This window comes from Nansenia antarctica (genome assembly GCF_963989245.1).
Source record: "Nansenia antarctica genome assembly, chromosome: 10".
In the NCBI taxonomy this organism is placed as follows: domain Eukaryota; kingdom Metazoa; phylum Chordata; class Actinopteri; order Argentiniformes; family Microstomatidae; genus Nansenia; species Nansenia antarctica.
The window spans coordinates 34,110,373-34,122,552 of NC_137680.1; the positions used below are offsets into that span (position 1 = coordinate 34,110,373).

General features: G+C 43.1%; 1 protein-coding gene across 1 annotated transcript in view; it reads left to right on the plus strand.

Moving 5' to 3' along the window:
• The window catches only part of LOC308166910 (kinesin-like protein KIFC3), a gene marked incomplete at both ends in the record, with an annotated part of 46,988 nt that overhangs the window by 29,924 nt on the left and 4,884 nt on the right, over window positions 1-12,180 (plus strand). The window contains 3 exons of the mRNA XM_080541235.1: window positions 2,137-2,241; window positions 2,333-2,463; window positions 2,606-2,726. Of these exons, the coding sequence (XP_080397361.1) occupies window positions 2,137-2,241; window positions 2,333-2,463; window positions 2,606-2,726 (357 nt within the window). The remainder of the gene's footprint in view (window positions 1-2,136; window positions 2,242-2,332; window positions 2,464-2,605; window positions 2,727-12,180) is intronic.

Genomic DNA, 12,180 nt, shown 5'->3' on the forward strand with positions numbered 1-12,180 from the left:
TGCTCCTCTTGTGGAGGGATGTGGAGGGATATGGAGGGATATGGAGTGGTGTAGAGGGATGTAGAGGGATGTAGAGGGATGTGGAGGGATGTAGAGGGATGTAGAGGGATGTGGAGGGATGTAGAGGGATGTGGAGGGATGTAGAGGGATGTAGAGGGATGTGAAGGGATGTGGAGGGATGTAGAGGGATGTAGAGTGATGTGGAGAGATGTAGAGGGATGTAGAGGATTGTAGAGGAATGTGGAGGGATGTAGAGGGATGTAGAGGGATGTAGAGGGATGTAGAGGAATGTGGAGGGATGTAGAGGGTTGTAGAGGGATGTGGAGGGATGTGGAGGGATGTAGAGGGATGTAGAGGGTTGTAGAGGGATGTAGAGGGATGTAGAGGGATGTGGAGGGATGTAGAGGGATGTAGAGGGATGTAGAGAGATGTAGAGGGATGTAGAAGGATGTGGAGGGATATGATTAAACACAAACACTTCTATCAATGTCTTTTTCCCATTAACTATTGTCTTTTTAAATGTTTTATCTATTTACTTCTTATATTTGCTTTTATTCATTGTAATTGTTATTTTCTTATGCTCCTCTTGCTGTATTTTTAAATAATGCATGTAAAGCACTTTGAATTGCCCCTGTTGTATGAAATGTGCTATACAAATAAACTTGCCTTGCCTTGCCTTGCCTAAAAAAAAATAGGTACAGTATGTCTATCAATTTGCATTGCCATCATCACAGTGGTGTGTTTGGTGCAGGGGTTAAGGCAGCCAGCTAGAGGTCTGAAGGTTGCTGGTTTGGTACTTGATTTAATTTAATGTTTTTTTAAATTTATTTTTACATTTAACCGAAGCCTTCATGCAAATCGATTCACAATATACAGTATATATCTGTCTAAGTGAATCATCTATCCATCAGTAATCATAAGAAAAAATAATCTATGCCAAATCCAGGGTCCAGTTAGAAGAACATCATTTACTACTCAGAAAGGCTTCAAACACCATTGTAATCGTGTCAGTTCTTGTAAATTAGCCTACACCATCATTTTATAGCCTACATACTTTTTTAGATGAGATTTTAGATTAGATTTAGACAACGAAATGCAGTAAAAAGTGTGTCAGAAGAGGGATTTGAACCGCTGTCTTAAAGTTATTATTTTTATTAAAATTAATACTATGGCAGCGGTCAATACCACTATGCCATCATGACAATATGAAGTATGTCGCCTGCTGCTGATATCACCACAGTAGTAAATATTAATTTATTAAAATATGAACATATTTACGGGGCGCTTAGGTGGCGTAGTGGATTAAGCACTGACCATGTACCGCAGGGCTCCCGGTTCAATTCCAGCCGCGGACATATCCTGCATGTCATCCCTTCTCTCTCTCTCACCCATCCTTCCTGTCATAATCTCTGCTATATCTGTCATTAAAAAGAAAAAATATGAGTTGGACTGCCCCACTCAGAAAAAATATATAATCAAATATGAACATATAACAATAACTGGGGCTAGTATGACACACATTTAATCGTTCAGCAATTTCTTGCCAAACCATTTCCCTCGCCTTGTTAATTGCGGCAGTATTGCACTATTTTACATCTTATTTTTCGTCTTCATAAAGATCAATAAGTAGACTGCTGCGCAATAAGTGGGACCGCTGCGCAGGGTAGTATCTTCATTTCGACAGTTCGACTGTTCTGGGCTCTTTATGTCTGCGTGCACGCGCCCAAATCGAGTATTTCCAAACAGGTGTTCTGTGGACACTGATGACACAAGGCTGATCCTCGTTCGAGGAATCACTTGAGGCTTGAATCCCAATCACGAGTGGCCTGAACGCTGCTTTTATTTTAATCGCCGATATACTAATCCAACGTACGTGGAATAGCCCCCTGGATACTACTTTGTTTCTAATCATAGCTAGCTTACTTACTTATCAAATCTATCTTACTTACTTATCAAATGTAGCTTTTATGTTTATATTTACATCAGACGGACACTGTTTGGCAGGCGGACATAATCTGGCATGACACCACCACCGGTCCAATGAATGTTCTGCTGCAAAACTGGGATACAAACATTAATGATCTTAGCGTACCTCTTGTTAGAGAGACTGTAACCTTCCGTTTTCTGCTTTCTTAGGTGTTTCAGGAGATTGAGCCCCTTGTAACATCCTGCATAGATGGATATCATGTCTGCATCTTTGCCTATGGGCAGACTGGCTCTGGGAAGACCTACACCATGGAGGTAAATCATGTAGCAAGGTGTCAGATTAAGAATCACAGCGCATTTGATTGAAACCATTGTCTTCAAAATCCTTTTCCCCTGTCATCTTCAGGGCAGTGTGGAGAACCCAGGCATCAACCAGCGAGCCCTGAAGCACCTCTTCACTGAGATCGAGGACAGGAAGGACATGTGGACATACAACGTCAGCGTCAGCTCTGTGGAGATCTACAACGAGGTTCTCAGGTACAGTTCACAGCTCTGTGGAGATCTACAACCAGGTCCTCAGGTACAGGACCTCTTCACCTGCCTGTCCTCATCATTAAGAGATGATGTAACTGGTCATATTACTGCACTGTCCCTAAGTATATTTCTGTTCTTCCCACAGAGACCTGCTCAGTAAGGATGGAGAGAAGCTGGACATCAAGATTAACCCAGATGGGACCGGCCAGCTGCACGTCCCTGGCCTCAGGGTGATCGAGGTCAACAACTTTCTACACATTAAGAAAGTGAGTGACGGATATCTATTTAGTTTTTACCTGCTTTGATCTTTGAGATGGAATATTCAGCTGTAGAAGGTTCTGCTTTTTCTCCCTGACTCCATATTATCTTGATTATTAGCATAGCTGCCAAGTCTCACGCAATCGCCGTGAGACTCACGCATTTCAACCAGTTCTCACGCTCTCACGCCGCATCTCTATTTCTCACGGCGAGAAATAACAATTGTTTTACGGGACTTTTATTTTTGAAATTCCTTGAAAGAAAGCTACCGGACATGAGTTTCGTGGCATCTTTCTGCACGCGCGTTAACTTGAGTCTGCAATCGAAGCGGCAGGCGAGCGCGTGTTCACGCGAGCTGCAAGAACGTAGCAAGCAGTGGTTGCCAGATTGGGCTACTTTTGGTCACACTGGACCTGGCAAACACTGCTTGCTACGTTCTTGCAGCTCGTGTGAACACAGGTTCTTCCATCAGCGCTCGCCTGCCGCTTCGATTGCAGACTCAAGTTAACGCGCGTGCAGAAAGATGCCACGGCAGCTTTTAGACCGGTTGGGCTGGACATTGTCAATTCCGTCTGGCAACCGTGGTAGCAAATTATGTGCATACATTACAACATCGTATCTGGTAGCCTACTGGACTGGGTTGCACCAATTTGGCGTAAGTCATTATAAATGCAGGCATTTAGTAGTTACTAAACCCCTAGTTGTTACTAGCAAGTTTCAAACTAGTTGTTTACTAATTTCGGTTGCACCACACAATCTTTTGTCAATCTTAGCTAGTAAATACTCCGTTTTTTTTGGTAACTGTTTTTTGTTTCTCTACTGTAACATAACCAGGTACATTAATAATAATAATTAATAATAATTACAATGTACAATACAAATACAACAATTGGGGGTCCCTCAAAAAAAATGTGGGCGCACTGCACTCGCACAAGATCAACCACCAAAGCCCTCATTCTGACCCAGGAAAAACCCTGGTATGTACTGTATAACATGATAGCCATCTATGAGCAATGCACTGTATATAAGATGATGACCAAGGGTCTTTCTGCTGCTGACCAAGGGGCTGAGTCCTGTTGATGGGGCCCATTTTTCTTTTAGAGTCTGTAGGCTACTGTATTTGTTTATTAAGATTTCATAAATATGATATATTGTCTGAATTTTTTTCTTGTTTTATAAAATGTTCATTATTTTCATTTATTGTGCTGGTTTATTATGAACAACATGTAAAATTGCAGGAAACTAGCACGAATAATTGGGTGGGAGAGAGGGGCCAAAACGTGCACAGTTTTGGGTCGCTCCACCGCCAAAAAATCTCACTCCAAACTTTTGGTGAAACTTGGCAGCCCTGTTATTAGAACCCTCTGTGCTCCTTAAAGCCTGGTACACACATAAAGATAATCTGGCCGATTTTGGCCCGATTTCCCCCCTTCCGACCAAGGACAGCAAACGGCCAATTATTGGATGGCTCTAAAGATTATCCTACAAGATTATCCTGTGGTGTGAGGTGTGTTAAGAGTCAATTTCTCCCGACAATCTGCTCGGAAAATGGTCGGGGCCGATGGTCGTACATTTTTAACATGTTCAATATTTACAATAAAAAGTCCTCTTGTGTGTGGACAACTCCCGAGTCCGATTGTGATGTGGAATGGAATGTAGCCAATCAAGAAGCGAGCTGACTGACGTGTCTTCTTCTTTTCATTCTTCTGCACTTTATTTGCCTTATCGCACATGGCTGCCTCGTACAGGTCAGTCAGGGTACTACTACCCTGATCACACAAGATTTCTGGCTTGGGAGACGAGACTAGACTGTCGTAGGACAGATATTTATGTATGTGGTGTGCTGTATTGGGAATATCGGGGCACACCACACACAATACGATCAAAACTGTTCAATCCATGATTTTTTATCTTCAACACACCAGTGTGTTGTATGTTTCCTATAACATCAACATTTCCTATACAGTTAGGTCCGGAAGTATTTGGACAGTGACACAATTTCCATAATTTTGGCTCTGTATGCCACCACAATGGATTTGGAATGAAACAATCAAGATGTAATTGAAGTGCATACTTTCAGCTTTAATTCAAGGGGTTGAACAAAAATATTGTATGAAACGTTTAGGAATTGCAACCATTTTTATACACAGTCCCCTATTTTCAGGAGCTCAAAAGTAATTGGACAAATTAACATAATCATAAATAAAATGTTCATTTTGAATACTTTGTTGAGAATCCTTTGCAGGCAATGACTGCCTGAAGTCTGGAATCCATGGACATCACCAAATACTGGGTTTCCTCCTTTGTGATGCTTTGCCAGGCCTTTACTGCAGCAGTCTTCAGTTGTTGTTTGTTCGTGGGTCTTTCTGCCTTTAGTTTAGGGTTAGGGTTAGTAGTGTCTTCAGCAAGTGAAATGCATGCTTGATTGGGTTGAGATCAGGTGATTGACTCTGGCCATTGCAGAATATTCCACTTCTTTTCCTTAAAAAACTCCTGGGTTGCTTACGCAGTATGTTTTGGGTCATTGTTCATCTGTATTGTGAAGCACCATCCAATCAACTTTGCTGAATTTGTCTGAATCTGAGCAGACAGAATATCCCTAAACACTTCAGAATTCATCTGTCTGCTTCTGTCTTCTGTCACGTCATCAATAAACACTAGTGACCCAGTGCCATCGGAAGCCATGCATGTCCATGCCATCACACTGCCTCCACGTTTTTATACAGATGATGTGGTAAGCGTCGGATCATGAGCCGTTCCAAGCCTTCTCCATACTTTTTTCTTCCCATCCTTCTGGTACAGGTTGATCTTAGTTTCATCTGTCCAAAGAATGCTGTTCCAGAACAGGGCTTGCTTTTTTAGATGTTTTTTGTCAAAGTCTAATCTGGCCTTTGTATTCTTGAGGCTTATGAATGGCTTGCACCTTGTGGTGAACCCTCTATTTGCTTGTGTGAAGTCTTTCTTTACATGGATAATGATATGCCTACCTCCTGGAGACTGTTCTTCACTTGGCTGGATGTTGTGAAGGGGTTTTTCTTTACCATGTAAAGGATCCTGTGATCATCCACTACTCTTGTCTTCCATGGACGTCCAGACCTTTTTGTGGTGCCGAGCTCACCGGTGCGTTTTTTTTCTCAGAATGTACCAAACAGTTAATTTGGCCACTATTAATGTTCCCACTATCTCTCTGATGGATTTTTGTTTTGTTTTTGCAGCCTAAGGATGGCCTGTTTCACTTGCATTGAGAGCTCCGTTGACTGCATGTTGTGCGTATACAACGTATGGAATCAACTCAGACCTTTTACCTGCTTAATTGATAAAGAAATAATGAAGGAATAGCCCATGAAACAGCTTTTGAGTCAATTGTTCAATTACTTTTGGTCCCTTGAAAAAGAGGGAGCTACATATTAAAGAGCTGTAATTCCTAAACCCTTCCTTCGATTTGGATGTGAATACCCTTACCCTAAAGCTGAGAGTCTGCACTTTAAGCCCATATTCATTATATGACTGTAACTTGAAGATGTTTTGGTAAACAGCTAAAATAAAACGCCGGAGATGTTTTTCATCAGCACTACAACCTATATCTCAAAATAAAGCTTTCCCTCCTGGAGTATATTTGAAGACTGGCACTCAAAGCAACTAAGACTTCTCGCTGACTTGTTCGAAGGTGATAGTTTCATGTCATTCTCACAACTTCAGAGTAAATGAAATACCTCATAATCACTTTTTTTGCATTCCTTCAGGTGAGACATTTTGTCAAATCTGGGGCCTCATTTATAAAAAAAGTACTTGAATGTCATCTTTGACTTTCACGTAAGCACATTTTTCTAAACGGACGTAAGCATTATTTATAAAACGGACTGCGATGGTTTAAAATTGCGTACGTGCTTCCTTCTATAAATACCAACGCAGGTCAAATGAACGCAGGTGAATGAGGTTTGTATTCATAGCTTTCAGTCACGTGGTTTCTTCCCTAGCAACCACCAACCTGACGGGCAAAAAGGATCATAGCAACATCGCGCAACATGGCGAGTGGACACAATTTACCGGCTGCCTACTATTTAGACCACCTCACCCATGAAGAACTATCAAGATACACGACGGTGATAGGAGAGTAGGATTAACACCATTCAAATGGTTTTGGATTCCATGTCTTCTCCTCTATCCGGACAAGTTGGAATTATTTTCCTAACCCCCGGAGAATCAAAGTTATTAACCCGCAAAAGGTGCTTCCTTGACCGGCTTTGTCCGTGAATAACACCGGTTATGGAGGTGGTACAAACACAAGACTATTATTGCTAAATTCACCATCAGTGTACGGTCATTTTGAGCCCTTAACCACCTCACTGACACCCCGAGAAGATATACTTTTAATATGAAACTCGATCAACCGGGAGTTCTACCGCTGCTGGACGAAACTCCCAACTCCCGCTGTTAGCGGGGCGAGGGAATATTTATATCCGGGAATTCGCTCCTTGCTGTGTCCACGGTGATAGGAGTGGAGGATCGACTCCATTCAAAAAGTTTTGGATTCCATGTCTTCTCCTCTATCCGGACACCTTGGAATTATTTTCCTAACCCCCGGAGAATCAAAGTTATTAACCCGCAAAAGGTGCTTCCTTGACCGGCTTTGTCCGTGAATAACACCGATTATGGAGGTGGTACAAACACGAGACTATTATTGCTAAATTCACCATCAGTATACGGTCATTTTGAGCCCTTAACCACCTCGCTGACACCCCAAGAAGATATACTTTTAATATGAAACTCGATCAACCGGGAGTTCTACCGCTGCTGGACGAAACTCCCAACTCCCGCTGTTAGCGGGGCGAGGGAATATTTATATCCGGGAATTCGCTCCTTGCTGTGTCCACGGTGATAGGAGTGGAGGATCGACTCCATTCAAAAACTTTTGGATTCCCTGGCTTCTCTTTCCGGACACGTTGGAATTATTTTCCTAACCCACGGGAAATCAAAGTTATTAACCCGCAAAAAGTGGGTTTTGCCCGTGGGTTTTGCCCGCAAAAAGTGCCTTTTGCCCGTCAGGTGGGCGTTTCCACTGTGCTGTGACGTCACATGAAAGCTGCGGCTCAATTATAGCGGCTGAATTAAGCCAAGTGCTATAATATAGGGTAGGCGTTCGTCTGGAAGTGGGAGAGGGCAGAGAAGGGTGGCTTCTCGGTAAGTTGCATTTGTAACGTTTGATCATGACAACTAACCAGGCGCTTATACTCAGTAGGCTACTCAAGTTGTAAAAGAAAATCAGGGGAGGTGGTGGATTTGATCATATGAGGACAATTTTAGCATCTCCTCAGCGTCAGTGACTTCAGTGTCAGTAACTTGGTAAAAATGTCATTGCATGTGTGCGTGCCCCCTCCAGGCCCGTCACTATGGGCGGGCCTCAGGGGGCCGGGCCCGCCCACAGACGTGCTGGTGCCCCCCCAACAGATATACCATTTAAAATAAAGAAATATATTTATATATTTAAAATTATTCATATTTTATGTTAAATGAAGACATTAAAATTGAGAAACAATAGTGTGTTTTTCATTTTGTTGGACGGGATTCTAGTGACAACCAATCATTTGAAAGTTGAAAGTTGAAAGTTGCACGTGACGCACGCTGCTGCTACCGCCATTTCAGTTGTATGAGGCGGGCACTGAGCAGTTGAGTGAAATCTGCGCTTTTTGATGGATAAAGCTTTTTGAATAAAGATGGATATAAGAAAGTGGATTACCCGTAAATCCTCGAAAGGTGCAGCTGCACCCAACCCCGATGGACATAGCACCAGCATTAGCGACTGTGGGCAGCCTGACACTAGCACTCCGACGGCGACTACTAGCGAGGTGAGTTTCGCTACTAGCCCAACTGTTAGGGCTAGGGCTACTACTAGCCTTGCTAGCCCCCCGACGACTAGTGTTCATCTTGGTTCAGTGGTGGAGCCATCGGATGACCTTGGGATGGACCAGCCTAAACAGCTTATTTTGACCAAATATCCAGTCAGAATGTTTGGTGCAAAAAAAAACGATAATTCGCCTCTAGCTGGTATAGGAACAGGGACTGGCTTGAGTCTTCTATGAAAAAGGACGCCGCGTTTTGCTACGCGTGTAGACAATTCAAATCATCTGATGCAACCTTCTCCATTAGGGGATTTAATGACTGGAAACATGCCGTTGAAACAAACAAGGGCTTAAATAAGCATGCCCTTTCAAAGGAGCATTTAGCCTGTGAAGCAATGTGGAGGGATTCTGTAAAACGTAAAGAGACGGGAAGGGAGATTTCCACTCTCAACTCCGAACAGCTGGCACGCAACAGATATTACATGTCAGCTATCATTGATATGCTCGAGTTTTTAGTGGTCAATCAGTTGCCCCTACGTGGAGATAATTGTGGTTTTGCCGGTGTGCTAGACGATGACCATGGTTCCGTTGGGCTTGTCGCTGTTCGAGTACACCATGCGTAAAGATGCAGAACTGGCAAAGATCACACAAGCAATTCCACATAATGCACGCTACACCAGCCCAGTAATCCAAAACGAGATTATAGAAATGATGAGCAAACTTGTGACAGAGGAGATAGTGAGACAGTAGGGGACAGCTGTTCCAGGCCATGCCAACTATCATCCAAGCTTATACACTCGCCCTAACTCTGGGAGCGTCTACCGCGACTTGTGAAAAGTATTTTTCAACACTTAAACATGTTTTCTCTGAGCATCGCCGGCGCAGCATGTTGCACAAGTGCAAGGCTCAACTGATTCAGCTTCTTGCCTTCGAAAAGTTTTAATGTTCCCACTATCTCTCTGATGGATTTTTGTTTTGTTTTTGCAGCCTAAGGATGGCCTGTTTCACTTGCATTGAGAGCTCCGTTGACTGCATGTTGTGCGTATACAACGTATGGAATCAACTCAGACCTTTTACCTGCTTAATTGATAAAGAAATAATGAAGGAATAGCCCATGAAACAGCTTTTGAGTCAATTGTTCAATTACTTTTGGTCCCTTGAAAAAGAGGGAGCTACATATTAAAGAGCTGTAATTCCTAAACCCTTCCTTCGATTTGGATGTGAATACCCTTACCCTAAAGCTGAGAGTCTGCACTTTAAGCCCATATTCATTATATGACTGTAACTTGAAGATGTTTTGGTAAACAGCTAAAATAAAACGCCGGAGATGTTTTTCATCAGCACTACAACCTATATCTCAAAATAAAGCTTTCCCTCCTGGAGTATATTTGAAGACTGGCACTCAAAGCAACTAAGACTTCTCGCTGACTTGTTCGAAGGTGATAGTTTCATGTCATTCTCACAACTTCAGAGTAAATGAAATACCTCATAATCACTTTTTTTGCATTCCTTCAGGTGAGACATTTTGTCAAATCTGGGGCCTCATTTATAAAAAAAGTACTTGAATGTCATCTTTGACTTTCACGTAAGCACATTTTTCTAAACGGACGTAAGCATTATTTATAAAACGGACTGCGATGGTTTAAAATTGCGTACGTGCTTCCTTCTATAAATACCAACGCAGGTCAAATGAACGCAGGTGAATGAGGTTTGTATTCATAGCTTTCAGTCACGTGGTTTCTTCCCTAGCAACCACCAACCTGACGGGCAAAAAGGATCATAGCAACATCGCGCAACATGGCGAGTGGACACAATTTACCGGCTGCCTACTATTTAGACCACCTCACCCATGAAGAACTATCAAGATACACGACGGTGATAGGAGAGTAGGATTAACACCATTCAAATGGTTTTGGATTCCATGTCTTCTCCTCTATCCGGACAAGTTGGAATTATTTTCCTAACCCCCGGAGAATCAAAGTTATTAACCCGCAAAAGGTGCTTCCTTGACCGGCTTTGTCCGTGAATAACACCGGTTATGGAGGTGGTACAAACACAAGACTATTATTGCTAAATTCACCATCAGTGTACGGTCATTTTGAGCCCTTAACCACCTCACTGACACCCCGAGAAGATATACTTTTAATATGAAACTCGATCAACCGGGAGTTCTACCGCTGCTGGACGAAACTCCCAACTCCCGCTGTTAGCGGGGCGAGGGAATATTTATATCCGGGAATTCGCTCCTTGCTGTGTCCACGGTGATAGGAGTGGAGGATCGACTCCATTCAAAAAGTTTTGGATTCCATGTCTTCTCCTCTATCCGGACACCTTGGAATTATTTTCCTAACCCCCGGAGAATCAAAGTTATTAACCCGCAAAAGGTGCTTCCTTGACCGGCTTTGTCCGTGAATAACACCGATTATGGAGGTGGTACAAACACGAGACTATTATTGCTAAATTCACCATCAGTATACGGTCATTTTGAGCCCTTAACCACCTCGCTGACACCCCAAGAAGATATACTTTTAATATGAAACTCGATCAACCGGGAGTTCTACCGCTGCTGGACGAAACTCCCAACTCCCGCTGTTAGCGGGGCGAGGGAATATTTATATCCGGGAATTCGCTCCTTGCTGTGTCCACGGTGATAGGAGTGGAGGATCGACTCCATTCAAAAACTTTTGGATTCCCTGGCTTCTCTTTCCGGACACGTTGGAATTATTTTCCTAACCCACGGGAAATCAAAGTTATTAACCCGCAAAAAGTGGGTTTTGCCCGTGGGTTTTGCCCGCAAAAAGTGCCTTTTGCCCGTCAGGTGGGCGTTTCCACTGTGCTGTGACGTCACATGAAAGCTGCGGCTCAATTATAGCGGCTGAATTAAGCCAAGTGCTATAATATAGGGTAGGCGTTCGTCTGGAAGTGGGAGAGGGCAGAGAAGGGTGGCTTCTCGGTAAGTTGCATTTGTAACGTTTGATCATGACAACTAACCAGGCGCTTATACTCAGTAGGCTACTCAAGTTGTAAAAGAAAATCAGGGGAGGTGGTGGATTTGATCATATGAGGACAATTTTAGCATCTCCTCAGCGTCAGTGACTTCAGTGTCAGTAACTTGGTAAAAATGTCATTGCATGTGTGCGTGCCCCCTCCAGGCCCGTCACTATGGGCGGGCCTCAGGGGGCCGGGCCCGCCCACAGACGTGCTGGTGCCCCCCCAACAGATATACCATTTAAAATAAAGAAATATATTTATATATTTAAAATTATTCATATTTTATGTTAAATGAAGACATTAAAATTGAGAAACAATAGTGTGTTTTTCATTTTGTTGGACGGGATTCTAGTGACAACCAATCATTTGAAAGTTGAAAGTTGAAAGTTGCACGTGACGCACGCTGCTGCTACCGCCATTTCAGTTGTATGAGGCGGGCACTGAGCAGTTGAGTGAAATCTGCGCTTTTTGATGGATAAAGCTTTTTGAATAAAGATGGATATAAGAAAGTGGATTACCCGTAAATCCTCGAAAGGTGCAGCTGCACCCAACCCCGATGGACATAGCACCAGCATTAGCGACTGTGGGCAGCCTGACACTAGCACTCCGACGGCGACTACTAGCGAGGTGA